The sequence below is a fragment of the Beta vulgaris genome, chromosome 4 (assembly GCF_026745355.1).
Source record: "Beta vulgaris subsp. vulgaris cultivar EL10 chromosome 4, EL10.2, whole genome shotgun sequence".
Lineage (NCBI taxonomy): Eukaryota > Viridiplantae > Streptophyta > Magnoliopsida > Caryophyllales > Amaranthaceae > Beta > Beta vulgaris.
This window is the reverse complement of record NC_079205.1, coordinates 34,396,701-34,414,975: the sequence shown is the minus strand read 5'-3', so window position 1 is coordinate 34,414,975 and position 18,275 is coordinate 34,396,701. Positions and strand designations below refer to the sequence as shown.

General features: G+C 46.2%; 1 protein-coding gene across 1 annotated transcript; it reads right to left on the bottom strand.

Moving 5' to 3' along the window:
• Window positions 1-260: 260 nt before the first annotated feature.
• Window positions 261-17,743, bottom strand: LOC104883790 (tricyclene synthase EBOS, chloroplastic). The gene is made up of 5 exons (XM_010668353.3): window positions 17,438-17,743; window positions 16,243-16,624; window positions 15,583-15,807; window positions 669-807; window positions 261-551 (listed from the first exon to the last, which is right to left on the bottom strand). The coding sequence occupies exons 1-5, from the start codon at window positions 17,643-17,645 to the stop codon at window positions 261-263; spliced, it is 1,245 nt and encodes a 414-aa protein (XP_010666655.2). The 5' UTR covers window positions 17,646-17,743.
• Between the last annotated feature and the right edge of the window lie 532 nt (window positions 17,744-18,275).

Here is an 18,275-nt window from a genome sequence, read left to right as displayed (position 1 = left end):
AATTCTACAGTCATTGTGCTTTAGTTGGAGAAATTTGTGATGTGTGACCTCTTAATTTATTAAGGTTATCAGTTCAAGGTGCCCATGACTATATAAGTTGCATTGTTGAAAGGTCATGGGATAGTCTATGGCGGACAATTGTTGATCCTGGGAAAGTTAAAACAAGAAAATGAAAATTGTTTGCTAGTAACTATATGTTGATTACTAGGATGACAATGCAACTAGTCCCTCAAACCACCACATGTGTCTTTCTTATGACGTTATCCATATGTGACAAATAATGCTTTGTAATGCATATATACCTCAAAAGTAGCAAGGTCATTCGAGAGCCGAAAGACTATGGAAGGCAACCGTAGAATGTCGTGGTTGTTGTTCAAGCAATCGAGTGCCTCAGGAGTAATATCTAGACTCACCATGAAATATGCATGCGTTAATATAACTGACCCTGAAACTGAAACCCATCCATTGTTGATATAGTCCTCAAATGTTGGAATTTGGCTGTTGTGGCACCACTTAACTTCCACTAAAAAAGCTTTACACATATCTTTCCACTGCATAAAGAGTTCAAATTAATCTACTTAAGAAACAAATGATTAATGCACCAAAAATAATTATAATCATGAGCATGTAATCTGATATGTAATAATTGATTTTGCTTTGGTACTTACGGCCTTCTTAAGGGAAGGAATACAATTATGACCCTTTTGCTTGAGAATTTCATATCCTGTCTCGTTAACATAGTTATATAAAGCAAGGAAGGTCAATCTCATATAGTCTGGGAGATCGTCGATAGCATTGATGTCCCACCTGGATAAAATCATCACAAGATACATATAATATGATTAGCTTAATCAAGAGGTTCATATAAATATTAAGTGCCATTAAATCACAATTTTCTCGTCTAATCAAGGCGTAATTTTGACTGTAAGTAGCCCTTAACATATTCATTGAATAAAATGCTGCTAATACTTATGCTATTATTAATGTCTATTCTATCATTATACGTCAAAATTAAGGAAATATGCAACCGAAGTTTAACATTGAAAACGAAATATCCTTGTTACTCATGATTATTGTGTTTATTTTTATGCATATTTTCAATCATTATGTCTTTAGTCATGTATTTTTCCTTAAAAAAAAATTGATACTTTAAAAATATGAATTGAAATAAATCTAATATACTTTAGACATATGCATTGAAGCAAATCTAACAAGATTACGCGTGAATCTAGGAAAAAAAGAATCGAAGAAGGAAAAGAAGGAGCACAATTTTATTGAACTTTTTTTTACTTGCAATTGGCTAGTTAATTTGAACAAATTACTAATATTTACAATAATAATAAGGGCAAAATGATAGTACAAGATAAAGAAAAGATTCAGATATACGGCAATTTCTCCTTATATAATTGAACGCTATACAACCACTTAGTTCTGTTTGGGCTTATTTCCTGGGCTAAGCCAGCCAGGGACAATTTAAACCCAACAAAGCCTTAAGCCTCCAGAGGGCCCACCTGTGATAGTGCCCCCCAGCTGTCAGTGCCTTCCAGCTGGCCTACAGTTGGGATATCCCAAGCACTATAAATACTCAACCCCCTCATCAATGAGAAGGTATTGAATTCTTACCTAACAAACCAGAGCATCTCTCTCTAGACTTTATCTCTCTAGCTTGATCACTGACTTGAGCGTCGGAGAGGCGATCCCGGAACAACCCCCGGGGCAGTCTAACCATTACTTTTGCAGGATTCCGGCGTACGGACTTTGGACTCAGGACATTCAGATCTGACCCGGTACTCCCTAAGCAAAGGAATTATCATCCTTAATTTCTAGACAGAAACAGTTTGGCGCCGTCTGTGGGGATAGTACAAAAAGTTACTTCGCCACCACTCATTAAGATTTATTCACTCAGCTACTCAGCTTCGAACGCCAATTGACAATGGCACCAACCAAAAACACTCGGGCAAGCAAGCCTCTGACAAGTCGCTCGGCCAGAGAGAGGCCACTCGCCCGCGCATAATAGGGACCCCAATCCTCGGCCGAGAGAGGCCACTCACCGCGCACAATAGGGAGGCCGAGCAGACCACCTCTCCGGGTCGGAGCTCACCCACCGTCTAAACTCTGGACCCTCGGTCGGTCTCCCAACAGATTCAAAATGTGGAGCCTCAGCCGCTCTTTGCGGCTGACCTGGCCCTTATCACCGCCCAGCTCCAGAAAACTTTCCAAAAGGGCGTGATGGACATGATGGCCATGCTGCAGCAGAGGCAGCCGCAGCAAGTCGTCCCGCTCAATCAGCATGAGCCCAGAGAGCGCACAGTCGTTCGCTCCCACAGGGACCACTCTCGTTCTAATCGGGATCAGCAGCCTAGCCGGCCACGGTCCGATGCGAGAGACCCAAGCCATGAAAAAGAAAAGTCGCCGACAGGGGTCGGCCCGTCTGCATGCAGAACCCATGTATCTAAATCCCCAAGGGGGGGCGGGTCGGAAACCCCAAGAGCCCGGGAATTCCTTAACAACAAGAAGCGCCTCAGCCAAGGCTATGACGCCCGGGAGTTCCTCAAGAAGAAAGCAAATGACCGAGAGGGCCAAGGGGACTCGGCTCATTCTCAGCCTCCTAGGCTAACTGGAGGTGGGCTCAAGTTCTTGATCCCCTTCAGCCAGGAAATCCTAGGGACCCAAACCCCGGGGAAAATCAAAACCCCCCTGATCGAGCCATTCGCGGGCCTAACCGACCCAGATGATCATATGGCTAGTTACAAGGCTCAAATGAGCGTTCAGACAAGTTCGAGGCCACCTGGTGCGTTTTTCCCACCACCCTCAAAGGTCTGGCCCTCACTGGTTCCAAGAACTCCCGGCGGGGGTCATCACTGACTTCGCCATACTAGAACACCTCTTCATCCACCAGTTTGTAGCGGGAAAGAGGCAAAGAAAAACCAGCCTTCATCTCATGGGGGTGAAGCAAGACAAGAATGAATCCTTGTCGGACTACATAAAGAGGTTCAATGAGGAGTCCCTCAAAATTACCGACTACAGACGCGTAGCCTTCGCTGCCCTCATGTCCGGGCTCCAACCGGGTCGGCTTAGATGGTCATTGGCCGAGAATGAAGTAAAGACTTACTCGGAAGCCATGGCTAGGACCCAAAGGTTCATCCAGGCAACGGACATCTGCCGTTACTCGGATGAGGGTGGCAAGAAGAGAAAAGATGAAGGGGCTCACCCAAGTCAGCCTAAGCATCAAAGAACGGGGGGGCGCGGGGATCGGCTCACCGATAACGGCAACGACCCCCGATTCAATAAAAACCGGAAGGAGATCTACTTTGACATCCGGAACAAAAATTGGCTTCCCAGGCCAGCGCCCATCCGGACATCATCGTCTCGGAGGGATAAAAGCTTGTGGTGCGATTACCACAAGGAATGTGGGCACACCACCAAGGACTGTCGAGAGCTCAAGAAATCCTTGGATGGTTTGGCCGACCAGGGCAAGCTCAATCACTACTTAAAGCGCTCGAGCGAGGAAAAGGGGAAGCAAAAGGTGGGTCAGTCGAACAGCGGGGACACGAAGGATTCATTGGTGTCATCGCTGGAGGATTCGCGTCGGGGGCCTAACCGGCCGAGCACGCAAGGCTCACCTCCAAAACCTCAAACATCAGGTACTTGATGTCCAGCTCCCCGAGCAGCTGGCCCCGTCATGACTTTCGGGGAACCCAGTCGGACGCTGCACGTTCCACGACGACCCCCTGTCCATCGAGCTCAAGGTAGCAATACAAAGGTGAAGAGGGTATTGGTGGATAGTGGGTCATCCGCTGATATCATCACCCTTGACTGCCTCAAAAGTTGAAGTACACCGAACGGGATGTTACCCCATGGCTCAGCCGCTCATAGGCTTCGGGGCAACTCTGTCCTCCCGGTCGGATCAATAAAATTACCCACTCGGATGGGTGAAAAGGGTAAGGGGAGAAGCCTACCGATCGACTTCTTGGTGGTAGACATCCCTTTGCCTTACAACATAATAATGGGGAGGCCCATGCTAAACAAGCCAAGGCCGCCATCTCCACCTACAACTCCTCTTGCAGTTTGAGACTGATGACGGGAAGGTAGGAAAAATTCAAGGCGACCAACAGGCAGCAAGAGAGTGCTATGTGAATAGCCTCAAAAATAACGACGTCCAAAAGGACTCGGACAACGACGTCCAAAAGGACTCGAAAAAAAGAGAAAATATGAAGGGGTCAGCCCTCAACCAGCCTCGGGGTGTACATAACTGAAACCCCAAGCAATATGAACGCCCTAGCCAGCCGAGGATGACGAAGAAGTCGCATCGGCCAGGACCCGGTCGGACGTCAGGGTAGGCAAGGCCATGGACCCCCAAACAAGGCAAGATATCATCCGAGTGCTCACGGAGTACCAAGATGTCTTCGCCTATGAGGCCACAGAAATGCCTGGGCTCGACCCGAAAATCATGTGTCATGAGCTTAACATCAAAGAGGGGTTCAGACCAATCAAGCAAAAGCTCAGGCACCAAGGTCCTGAAAGAAAGCCGCAGCAGCCGCAGAGGTCAAGAAGCTGCTCGAAGCGGGTTTCATGAAGAATGTCAATACTCGGAATGGCTGGCCAACGTGGTATTGGTCAAAAACCGAGTGGGCATGGCGAATGTGTGTCGATTTACCGACTTAAACAAAGCCTGCCCAAAAGACAATCACCCTCTGCCAAAGATCGATAGGCTGGTCGATTCACGGCAGGGCACGCCCTTCTCAGCTTCATGGATGCAAATGCTGGCTATCATCAAATTCCCATGGCCGAGAAGGATAGGGTTCATACGGCATTTATCACTCCTCAGGGTCTACTGCTATAGATGATGCCGTTCGGCCTCAAAAAGCGGGGCTACATATCAGCGAACCGTCAACAAAATCTTCAGCGACCAATTGGGTCGGAACATTGAAGTGTATGTTGACGATATGATAGTCAAGAAGGCCCAGTCGGATCACCCTGCGATCTGAAAGAAACGTGAGCACCCTAAGAAATACCGAATGATGCTCAACCCTAAAAAATGTGTCTTCGGAGTTAAAGGGGGAAAGTGCCTCGGATTTCTAGTGGATGAAAGAGGAATCAAGCCAACCCGGACAAAATCAAAGCGGTCCAGAGATGAAATCCCTCGGAACGTTCGGGAAGTACAGCGCCTAACCGGCTGCTTAGCGGCGCTCGGTCGTTCCTCTCCCGGTCGGCGATAAGAGCTTGTTGTTCTTCAAGGCCCTGAAGCGAAAAGAGTTCGCATGGGACGATGAAGCCGAGCAAGCCTTCACTGCCTCAAGAATCACTTGGCAACTTTGCCTAAACTGATCTCCCCCTTGCCGGGGGAACCCCTGTTCATTTACTTGGCGTCTCGGACTACGCTCTTAGCGCATCCTAATAGCCGAGCGAGAAGGAAAGCAACATCCTGTCTACTTCATCAGCCAGCCTATAGGGGGGCCAAGGCGAAGTACAGCGATGTCGAAAAAATGGTCTTTGCCTTAGTAATGGCAAGCCGAAAGCTCAAGCCTTACTTTCAAGCACATCCCATCAAAGTCCTAACCGGACAGCCGCTCCGGAAGCTTATTGAAAATTGGAATCACTCGAGTCGGATGAGTGATTGGGCAGACCAGTTAGCAGACTTTGGGCTCGAATTGAGCACGAAGGGCAATCAAGGCCCAGCACTCGCTGACTTCATCACTGAATGCGCAACTCGACCCCCGGTCGGTTCCAAGAGGAGTGGGAGTTGCTTGTTGATGGTCATCCACAAAGAGTGGTTGTGGAGCGGGGGTCATCAAACCCCGGTCGGGAAAAAATTGAATATGCTGTTAAGTTCGAGTTTCTCGGATCTAACAATGAAGCCGAGTATGAGGCCCTCATCCTCGGATACAACTATGCATCCTAGCTGGAGCAACATCAGTCATAGCCAAGTCCGACTCACAACTCATTGTGGGTCAGATTTCTGGAGACTATGAGGCCAAGGAGGACAACATGAGAATGTACTTGGCCAAAGCCCGAGCTGTCATTGGAAGGTTGTCCGGATTCCGGATTACCCACATTCCCCGCTCGGAAATGGCTAGTTCTGCTGAAGGGTCGGCCCCGAGAACTATAACTTCGGAAGTATTGAAGGAACCTAGCATAAATGCTAAAGAGCAGCTGTACTCAATCGTTCCTCGAACTGGATGCGAAATTGTGGAGTACTTGCGAGACGGGACCTTACCCATGATCCTAGGAAGCCGACCGGATCAAAATAAATCAGGTTGGTTCCTTTGGCATGAAAGGCAGCTCTATAAGAAGTCCTTCCCCATCCCCTCCTCAAGTGTATGACCCCCGAGGAAGGAAACTATGTCCTTCGGGAAATACACCAAGGAGCTTGCGGGAGCCATCAAGGGGGCAGAACGATAGCCGGAAAGGCATTAAGGGCAGGGTACTATTGGCCCACTTTGAAGGCTGACGCCTCGGACTTAGTCCGGCGATGTCCCTCCTGCCAGATTCACTCGGACATACCAAGAGCACCTGCCACCCCCCTCACCACCATTCAAGCGGTTCTGCCCTTCGACAAGTGGGGCATGGACTTGCTCGGACCTTTCCCCCAGCTTCCGGGCAAAGAAAGTTCCTAATTGTGGCTATTGATTACTTCACTAAGTGGACCGAAGCCGAACCACTGGCGTCAATTACTGACAAGCAGTCCAGCTGTTCATCTGGAGGAATATCATCACCCGGTTCGGAGTTCCAAGAGCCCTGGTGTCGGACAATGGCCGACAATTCAACAGCGGGCCAACTCGAGAGTATTGTGCCCGGTTCGGCATTCAAATAAAGTTTTCAGCCGTCTCCCGCGCTCAGACCAACGGGCAAGCCGAATCAGCCAATAAAATTGTCCTAAAGAGAATCAAGAAATCCCTTGATGCAACTAAAGGGGCATGGGTAGACGACCTACCCGGAGTCCTTTGGTCGGCCCGAACAACAGTGAAAGAAGCTACGGGGCACTCCCCTTTCGGATTGGTCTATGGTAGCGAAGCTGTCCTGCCGGTCGAGGTGGGAATCCCCTCTCCTCGGATGACGTTCTATGAGTTTGACCAAAATGAGGAAGATAAACCCGTCAACTTAGATTTGTTGCCTGAAACACGAGGCAATGCCTTACTGCAAGCCATCCGGTACAAGCAAAAAATCACAAGGCATTTTAATAGACGGGTAAAGCCTCGGTCAATCAACCTAGGTGACTGGGTCGTCCGAAAGGTGGAAGCCACCGGACTCTCCCATCTCAAAGGGAAGTTGTGGGCAAATTGGGACGGCCCCTATAAGGTCACAGAGGTCCTCAAGCCAGGGACATTCCGACTTGAATCTCCCGAAGGGATCCCCTTGGCTCGCCCTTGGAACCTAGACAATCTCAAAAGATACTATGTTTAATTGCTTTTTGTTACTTGCAATAGGGGCATATTGTAAAGCCAGCGCTACCTGGTCGGTTTTAGCTAGCAAATTTGAATGTAACTCGGACTTAGTCAGTCCATGTATCAAGTCGGGTTTTACCCCAGAAATGAAAAGACCTAGCCAGTCTATTGTATATTTATATGTTGTGATATCGCAAATAACAAAAACAGATTGCATAATAAACGACAAGTTGCAAAATAGTAGTTGTATTCCCATTGATCAGAGTTGCAAAATACAACCAAAAGTTTACAAAAAATACAAGAGGTAAAGCAAAAAAGCCAACATGGCAAAAGCTTAGAGAAGAATCCTAAAGCAGCTAGGTAGAGGGGTCGGCAGCAGGTTGCTCAACATCAGGTTGCTCGACAGCGTTCCCTGGAGGCGGCTCGGTGCTGGCAGCTTCTTCGTCATCATCATCCTCGTCATCCGAGCTCATCTCCTCGGCCATTTTTGCTTTGATGACGGCTGCCTCGGCCTCAGCCAACTCCTGGTAGCGAGACCAGACCGAATTCCAGTCAGCTTCAGGGCAGGAGTCGGCCAGAGCCTCCCTGAGCTTGGTGAGCGCCTCATCCTCGCCCATCTTGTGGGAAGACTGGCCCACCTCGGCGCAGAATTCGGTGCAGTCATCCGAAGCCTGCCAAGCTTTGAACCACTCCTCCTGGGAGTGGGAAACTGCCACCTGAGCCTCCTTCAATTGAGCCTCAGCCGTGGAGAGTTTGAACTTGACCCTCTCCAAGTCGCCCTCGACTCGAGCTTGTTTGGACTCGGCCGCAACCTTGGCAAACTCGGCGTTTTCTTTGGCCAGGGTAAGGTTGGCTCTCTCCACTTTCCAATCTTCCTTCTCCTGCTGCCAAGCCGCCTCACCCTTGGTGATTTTGGTGTTGGCCTCCTCCAGTCGTAGCTCGGCCAGACGCTTGGCCTCCTTGGCTTGATAAAGCTCGTCGAAGTGCGTCCGAGCCGCCTCCTTCAGATCCTGGACCTCTTGGACCAAAGCAAGCCGGTCCTCGGCCACTTTGGTCATTCGGATAGAAAACTGCCAAAAGGAAACCAGTTAGGAAGAGAAAGTTGAGAAATAAAAGGCGAAGTAAAAGGCAAAGTAAGAGAAATTTACTTACGTCCATCCAGGAGCGAAAGAGCTCGCTCGACTCGTTCTTTCGTTCACCGCCCTGATGTGATCACAGTCGGCTTGAGTACAGAGGATCTCCAGCGCATCGCTGATCCTTTGCTTCTTCTCAGTCTTAGAGAGCTGAGTAAACGGGAGAGGCGCCTCGGACATCGCCTGCTCAGTATGGGATCCCCCTGGCACATAGCCAGGACTGCGAACTGGCTCGAAATCCGAGGGATGGACGGAGACATGAGTGTTGTCATCCCCGGACCCTGGCCGAGGGCTGTTGACCTCGACAGAAGGCTCTTTCCTGGCCTTCTTCGCCGAGCCCTCCTTCTCGGCCCGGGCCTTGGCCAGAGCCTTCTCCGTCAGCTCGACCCTCTCCTCCGTCCTCTCCTTGCGCTTCCTCGGCTTAGGGTTGGAAGGATCCCATAAAATATGCAAAAAGTTGGTGAGAATAGGAAGTGTAAGTCTGAACCAGGTCGGATGGAAGGGGTGCTTACCTTTGGCTTGGAGGGTTTGTTGATTTTGTTGGCCTTCATCTCGGCCCTGATCCTAGCAGCTTTCAGAGCAGTGGAAGTCAATCGTTCGGCCATCTCCTGGTCGGTTTCCTTAATGAATGCTAGAGAAGCTTCTGCAAAAGGAAAAAGAGTTAGAAAATATGGCAAATAATACAATAAAAACAAGTCAACCGGACCCCCTCTTGCCGAATTACCCTTAGGAAAGGCCGGACTCAGGCCGAATGACGCCAAGAAGTGCTCGTTCTTAAACAATTTGCAGCTCGGGAGCCAGTTCCCCGCTACAAAGACTTCACCACCATCTACTATCTTGGCCTCCAGTTGCATGTAAATAGCAGCCACAGCCTCCTCGTCGGATAGCTCAGGCACCTTGAAATTTACGGTTTTTTCACCATATACGCCTGACCAAATTTTTTTTTGCACCGTATACCCTTTCGACTTTCCAAATTCATCATATACCCCTCACATTTCGAAAAATACATCAACTTACCCTTTTGACTAACGGTGTTAGACTTCCGTTAGTCATTAACCCATAAATCCCAATTTATTCCTAATTAACTACCCTAAACCTAACCCTAACACTAACACTAACACTAACACTAACCCTAAACTTAACTAACCCTAAAACCTAACCCTAAAAGCCCACCAGCCCAACCCACCACTACTACCCATGCCTAGGCCCACCACCCTTGACCACCACCTGACCCACCACCCCCACCCTAAACGGAATTTCGCACCCCACCCACCCCACCAGATTTTCCCCCACCACGCAGCCCCCTCCCCCTTTTCCGCCATCCCCGACCACGCAACCCCCTCCCCCTTTTCTGCCATCTCCGACCACGCAACCCCCTCCCCCTTTTCCGCCATCCTCGACCACGAAGCCCCCCTCCCCGTTTCCGCCATCTCCGACCACGCAACCCCCTCCCCTTTTCCGCCATCCCTGACCACGCATCCCCCCTCCCCTTTTCCGCCATCTCCGACAACGCAGCCCCCCTCCCCCTTTCCGCCATCATCGACCACGCAACCCCCTCCCCCCTTCCCGCCATCCCTGACCACGCAACACTCCCCTCCCCTTTTCTCGCAACTCCCCTCCCCTGTGGCTGCGCGAGTTTGCGCGAGTTTGTGCTACCGGATTTTGCGGCTACTGTGCGATTTTCACTTGCGGCTGCCGGATTTTGCAGTGTTGTGCAAGTTAAATTGTGGCTGCCGGATTTTTCGCGAGTTTGTGCTGCGTGTATGGTGTTGTGGGTGGCGGAAGAGGAGGGGGTGCGGCGATGCAGGTGGCGGAAGGGTTTCGGGGGTTTCAGGGGTGGTGGGGTGGTGGGGTGGGGGACTGCAGTGGTGGTGGTGGGGGTGGGTGGGGTGGGTGTGGGTGTGGTGGTGGGGGTGGGGACTGCAGTGCTGGTGGAGGGGGTGACGTGGCAGTGGAGATAAGGGGGAGGGTCATGTGGCAGTGTAGGGTGACGTGGCAGTAGGGGTAAGGGGGAGGGTGATGTGGCAGTGGGGGTGATGTGGCAATAGGGGGTTATGTGGCAGTAGGTTAGTTAAAGTGTATTAGATTAGGGTTAGGATTAGGATTTAATTTAGGTTAGTTAATTAGGGTTAGAGGGGATTAGGGGTTAATGACTAACGGAAGTCTAACGCTGTTAGTCAAAAGGGTAAGTTGATGTATTTTTCGAAATGTGAGGGGTATATGATGAATTTGAAAAGTCAAAAGGGTATACGGTGCAAAAAAAAATTTGTCAGGGGTATATGGTGAAAAAACCGTGAAATTTAAGCAATGGTTTGGCTCGGCTAATGGAGGCACGGTGGGGATGCCCCATTCCCCTCCGTGGTATACAAAAGCAAACCCTCGGCGGAACCCCTTCAGAGATGTGGGAAGGTCAAGGACTGTTCGGTAGCCCCGCCGAGCCTGGAAGCACCACCAGCCCGGACCATGATCCCCGGCTGGCATCTCGAACAATTTGTACATGTGCCGCCAAAGAGTGAGGGTCGGCTTAACGCCGATAATGTCGCAGATTACGTGGACAGCCAAGATTCCACCCCAAGAGTTCGGAGAAAGCTGACCCAAGCACACATTGTAGGCGTTCAAAATGTCCTTTTCGAACTGGGTCAGCGGGAACCTCAATCCCATCTCCATGGCCTTGTAATAAAAGGCGGTGCATCCGGGAGGTGGAGTCAGGATAGTATGGCTGGCATCGGGTCGGACCAGCAGGTAGGGGTCCTTTATGAAACTTGGCCGCTTGGCCTCGGGCGTCCTCTAGCAAAGCTTTTATTAATGACGGAAGGGGGAACTTCGCTCCCGGTCCGCCTTTGGGATCTATCTCTGGATATACGAGCCGCCCGGATGTCGAAGCCTCACCTTCTTCTCCCGGCATAGTTATCCTAACTACACCATTAGACAAATATCTGTCTAAGTAACTCCTCGAAGAGGGATAGGCCAGGGACACCTCCCAGGGTAGAGGGATGGTACCCTCGACCTCCTCCTCCTCGGCTTGCGAAGGAGTACTCGGGAGGGAAAGCGCCTCAGGCACAGCCGAGGGATCCGGGCAACTTATTAAAGTTGACACCAATACCATTCCCATACCCCTCACTTCCTCGGCTAAATTATAAGGAGGTGAGGGAGGAGGTGTCACTGACTCGGACGAGCTCCCCATTATTTATCAACAGGAGGGGGTCGGCCGATTTTATTACACGAAAGAAGAAAAAACTTAGCAAAAAAGCAAAACAAAAGCGTACCTGGTCGGACGAATAGAGTGAAGCCCGGACTTAGAGGGACAAAGAGCTCTAAAGTAGAGAGAGAGAGAGCAGAAAACTCAAATTTAGAGAGAGAGAGAGAATTGTAAAAGTGACAAAATCTCTCCCCTCTCTCCCTACTTATAGGCAAGAATCCTCGATTTCCGTGTCCCGCGTCGAAATATGGACCGGGACCTGCGTTTTCGCCACCTTAATGGGCCTCTCAGATGGCCCAAAACTATTCAAAAGGTACAGCTCCAAAGAATGTCAATCGTCACAAAGGTCATAAATGACCAGAAGTTGAATCGCCACCATGTTTTCAAACACCCCAATAATCCACCGTTGCCACGTGGCATTTTGGGTTTCAAGAAACTATTAAGTTCACTAGCTCAAGATTACTAGTTCATCAGCTCAAGGTTACCAGCTCGGTCACTTTAACCAGTGGTCCAGCATCTTAGGCACCGGCTCGGACTAGCATGGGGTTCATTGGCCCCTCATACGAGCCGCGTCCAACCAACTCGGCCCAAGGAGGCTCTCCTCTTTGGTTGAGTAAATCTCCTAAGTCCCAGATTGACTTAGCGAGAGCAGGCACCGGCTCGGACAAGCATGGGGCTCATTGGCCCCTCATCCGAGCCGCGTCCAACCAACTCGGCCCAAGGAGGCTCTCTTCTTTGGTTAAGTAAATCTCCTAAGTCCCACATTGACTTAGCGAGAGCAGGCACCAGCTCGGACAAGCATGGGGCTCATTGGCCCCTCATCCGAGCCGCGTCCAACCAACTCGGCCCAAGGAGGCTCTCCTATTTGGTTGAGCAAATCTCCTAAGTCCCAGATTGACTTAGTGAGAGCAGGCACCGGCTCGGACAAGCATGGGGCTCATTGGCCCCTCATCCGAGCCGCGTCCAACCAACTCGGCCCAAGGAAGCTCTCCTCTTTGGTTGAGCAAATCTTCTAAGTCCCAGATTGACTTAGCGAGAGCAGGCACCGGCTCGGACAAGCATGGGGCTCATTGGCCCCTCATCTGAGCCGCGTCCAACCAACTCGGACCAAGGAAGCACTCCTCTTTGGTTGAGTAAATCTCCTAAGTCCCAGATTGACTTAGCGAGAGCAAGGCACCGGCTCGGACAAGCATGGGGCTCATTGGCCCATCATCCGAGCCGCGTCCAACCAACTCGGACCAAGGAAGCACTCCTCGTTGGTTTAGTAAATCTCCTAAGTCCCAGATTGACTTAGCGAGAGCAAGGCACCGGCTCGGACAAGCATGGGGCTCATTGGCCCCTCATCCGAGCCGCGTCCAACCAACTCGGACCAAGGAAGCACTCCTCGTTGGTTTAGTAAATCTCCTAAGTTCCAGATTGACTTAGCGAGAGCAAGGCACCAGCTCGGACAAGCATGGGGCTCATTGGCCCCTCATCCGAGCCATGTATGAGCAATACCCTCCTTTCCTCTAAGGGACCGGGTCGGCGCATGCCTCCCCTCTCCTCTATGAGACCGGGTCGGCACGTACGCCTCCCCTCTCCTCGAAGAGACCGGGTCGGCACATGCCACCCCTCTCCTTGAAGAGACCGGGTCGGCACATGCCTCCCCTCTCCTCAAGGAGACTGGGTCGGCACATGCCACCCCTCTCCTTGAAGAGACCGGGTCGGCACATGCCTCCCCTCTCCTCAAGGAGACTGGGTCGGCACATGCCACCCCTCTTCTTGAAGAGACCGGGTCGGCACATTCCTCCCCTCTCCTCAAGGAGACTGGGTCGGCACATGCCTCCCTTCTCCTCCAGGAGACCAGGTCAGTCTGCGCTCAGGGCTATCTAGGTTCCGCCACGAACGGGAGACGCTTCAGCAAGGCCTCGATGTTTCCCATTCCTGGCGTGGGGCTAATTGTTTGGGCTTATTTCCTGGGCTAAGCCAGCCAGGGACAATTTAAACCCAACAAAGCCTATAGCCTCCAGAGGGCCCACATGTGATAGTGCCCCCCAGCTGTCAGTGCCTTCCAGCTGGCCTATAGTTGGGATATCCCAAGCACTATAAATACTCAACCCCCTCATCAATGAGAAGGTATTGAATTCTTACCTAACAAACCAGAGCATCTCTCTCTAGACTTTATCTCTCTATCTTGATCACTGACTTGAGCGTCGGAGAGGCGATCCCGGAACAACCCCCGGGGCAGTCTAACCATTACTTTTGCAGGATTCCGGCGTACGGACTTTGGACTCAGGACATTCAGATCTGACCCGGTACTCCCTAAGCAAAGGAATTATCATGCTTAATTTCTAGACAGAAACAAGTTCTAATAGTTTTGTATGATGTATGTCATTTGAGGAATGTAGATAATTATATATCTCCAGACATGAATTATTAGGTGTCGGTTCATCTACACGATCAAATAATTTACAATAATATGAAAATGAGTGAGGGATAATAGTAAGGCTATGTTTAGTTCACCTTAATTATTTTTGCTTATTTCAAATCTAATCAGCTCAAAATCATGCTTATATTTAAAAACTCATTATTACTATTAATAATATTATTTACTAGTATATTTGTTCAAAAGGATTATTATTGTTGTTATTGTACTTATTAATTATTAATATTGGTAATTATTATTATTGTTGTTATAATTATAAATGTCATTCTTATCATTATTTTAAGTTGTTTTGTTGTTATTAAATGATAGAAATTAAAAGCCACGTGTTAATAACATAAGATTGGCGCAAAAATAAGAAATATATAAAATATGATAGCTCAAATTCATGACAACGAAATTACTAAGTTTGCATTACATTTCAAAATAAGCTAAGTGCGAGATACAAATTATATATTTAGATCTGGTATACCTCTTCCTACTGAATTCCAACTCTCCCTAGCTATTTGAAGTTGCACGCTATCCATTTCTTTCTTACCCAAGTCATAGTAGTGATGGAAATAAAATGATAATAATAGTAACACTATAGATAAGATCTTATAATATATTGCATAATAATAAATTACAAAGTAATAATATAATAGTAATAATATATTTTATTAAAGATAAGATCTTGCAAATCATATCAGATCAGATTAGATTAGTTCAGATCATAAAATTTCAGGTGAACTAAACATAGCCTAAATATTTGATAAAAACCCCTTTGGCTAATCGAGGAGCAACTCCTTAACCTTACAAAACATTTGCTTTCTCTCTTTTTCCTTCATGCGCAAGAACTCACACATACAAAACGAACACGACCCGACAATACTCATCATATGTGATTGTCTTCATATTCAAGAAAAGTGAAAAGGTAAACATGATCAATATAATACTCCTCATTGAGACAAACATCTAATAGGATCCTATATTATTTACATGCTCAAAGGCTTAAATAAGTAAGTTAACCTTAGCTATTTAATAGCATGTTAAAGTTTGAGAATAACCTTAGTATGAGATTGACTTAGTTTGATTTTGTGAAATTATTTAGGACATTGCTTGAGTAACCCAGCGGGTAGACTACCCGCTACTAATAGACAATTAAAATATTAGTATTTAAGTCTAGTTGGATTCCATTATCATAATTACCACAACCTTATATTATGGGGTGGGTAGTCTACCCGGTGGGTTAACCAAGTTTTTTCCAATTATTTAAGAGGTATAACTGAAGGATAACTTGAGTTTCAGTGTACTGTAAATACAAGTGGCCATAACTACTTTTACTATCATTTTACTTGCTTCATGAATAGAGTGCTCATAAAATATACCACCATATATAAGCAAACATAATATTTATAAGAGAGATGTTTGATTTTAGTAGCTAAAAAGAATGATATCACAAACCTTTCAACAACATTGGTAAAGTGTTCAAGCTCGTGCATGTGACCATAAACATCATAAATGTCATCAAGAATGGTAACAAATTTGCATAATTTTGTTGAAGACTTGCGGCAGAAGCTATGTTCAAGTTTAGATGATGGATAAGTGCCAATGCCCCAATAAAAACATTCAATTAATCTGTCCCTGGCAAAGCTCAAGTTATCTGATAGCCCAAGATCTTTCCACCACCTGCAAATAAATCATTGGTCTTTGACTCTTTGTGACTTGTGGTAGTGATCATATAAATGAGTCAAAAGCACTCACATATGTCATTGATATTTCTACTTCCTAAAGGAGAGAGAGTGAAAGTAAGGAATTAATTAACATAATAAAAACTTAAATTGGTCTCATGTAGTCTGACTTAATTAGGGAAGGCAAAAGAGAAAAATAAATTACCCTAAAAAACACAAGTACCTTATAATTAGATTGTTCTACCAGAATAGGTCGTAAATGACTTCTTTTTTTTTTTCTATTAAGGAGTAAATAACTTATTTTATTTAGGGAGCAAAACATAGTTATAATACAATTATACTCCCTTAGTAGTGTATTAGATTAATGTTCGTGATTAAAGTTGTGCATTAAAAAGTGTGTAAAAAAAAAAGACATAGTGATAGTAAATTTTACCTTGACATTTCATGTAGGTCTTCTTGATAAGTCAATTGTGTCATATTGAAGTCAATCTTGGCTAGCTCAAGCCAAGCCGGTATATTCTTAGTATCTTCCCAGTTTGGATGTGTCTCGATGTAGTGTCTAGCTTCAAGCCTTGGTAGTCTATACCTTAGTGGAAGCTCTAATATGTAGTGCACATACTCAGAAATGAGTTTGTCCTCATTGTCCAAACGAAGTTTAATTAGATGCTCTAGCGTAAAATCTTTGGCCTCGCCCAAGAGATGCTCTCCTTCATAAGCTAGGTATGAAGCTTCATACAAACTTATCATCCCCTTTATGTCATTGCACAAAGAAGGCCTAAAATTACCGTTTCCATCCTTGAATTGCTTAAATACGTCTGTTTTCCATCACACCACATGAATCCAATTTATCAGCCAAAGAAGTAAATAAAGCTTGGCGACAAATTTGAAGAAGCAATAAACGATACCATTGAAAAACGAATATAAACTCATAAATTTATGGTTTTTTTTATCAGAAAGTACTTAATAAAACACAATTTTTTAGGGAACAACCTAATAATTTTTTTTGTCTAAAAAGACCTATCAAAATACTTCTTGTTATTAATAACAACCATTTTATGAATTTTATACCAAAACACCAAATTCCGAGGTTGACTACAGATGAGCTTAGAGTAGTGAGCAAAAAGAATTGAAAGATTTTAATTGGAGTTAAAAAAATGTCAATGCCGGAATTTGGTGATTTAACCTGAAATTTATAAAATGTTCGTTATTAACAACCGGAAATATTTTAAATGGTCTTTTTAGGCAAATTTTTTATTAGGTTATTCCCTATAAAACTTGTTTTTATTAGGTACTTTTTTTAAAAAAAAAAAACCCTAAATTTATTTCCATTTTGAAAGATCATTTAATTTTGATTACGTTGTTGATTTTCTAAATAGATCTAGTCATGAATTTATATCGGACTTATTCTTATAGAGAAGGATAATTTCTTTCTTGTATTCACTATAGAAATTAATTTCTAAATTATGGTTGATAGATTTTCCTTTATACTTTAGGTTACCAGCTCAAGTCCTCCTTCCCCATTACAAATAAGAAAGTTGGTAGAGACTATTTTCAGAAGAGGTACAACTTCACGAAACTCAAAGAAATTTAAGAGAGGGAGAATTAGTTACATAATAAAGGACACATACCTTGAGACACCAAAAATCCCATTTGCCTAAGAAGTCTGAACCCAAGAGATGTAGCGTGAAGATCTGATTTCAAAGCATCAAGGTTGCATAACATTCTACTTAATGCACTCTCTATTTCCTTGGCAAAATGATGTCCAAGGCCCGATCTTTGAATATCGTCAATAAGCTGGAGAACCATGACAGGCTCCAATTCTTGGTCACCCAACATATTCTTCACCTCACACTTTAGTCGCTCTATTTTCGCATACTCATCCTAGATCAAGTAAAAAATGATCCATGGTAGTTAAGTACAATATCATATATAATTAACATCCTTACTTATATGGTGAGACAACAGTAAATTGATAGTGTTTAAAAATGATTAAATGAGATGAACATACAAGTTGTTCTACATGCAGCTTTCTAATCTCAATATTAGCGTATTTTGCACAGCTCTTGTATGGGTATCACCCAAGTACATTAGCGGACGTCCCTGAGAGGTCCGCGAACTTTATAGAGGACGCGAATGTGAAAACAATATCCCAAGTTCATGAAGTTAATATGCTCAAACAGTCCGACAACGTTGTTGGCAGTCGTCTAACAAGATAAAATAGAGAAACCTTTCCTTCTGTCAGATGCATCATAACATACACGTGTCGAAAAATTATACGCTTTGTCAGTGGAATATTACTTCTATAAATAGCCCAAAAGTACTATAGAAGATCGTGATATTCACGGATTCACTATATCTCTTATTATCTTTGTATGATAGTCAACGTATCCATGTAATCTTCTTCTTATAATCTTCCCTCTTGATTTTCTATTTTTACTTAGAATATTCTGATTATATACTCCTACT

Excerpts from the sequence above, each read along its gene's own strand:
- LOC104883790 (XM_010668353.3), bottom strand. The coding sequence starts at position 17,645 with ATGTTGGGTGACCAAGAATTGGAGCCTGTCATGGTTCTCCAGCTTATT. Across the intron at positions 15,808-16,242 it reads GACCTACATGAAATGTCAAG|GTGGTGGAAAGATCTTGGGC; the intron begins GTAAAATTTACT and ends ATTTATTTGCAG. Across the intron at positions 552-668 it reads TTCCTTCCCTTAAGAAGGCC|TGGAAAGATATGTGTAAAGC; the intron begins GTAAGTACCAAA and ends CTCTTTATGCAG.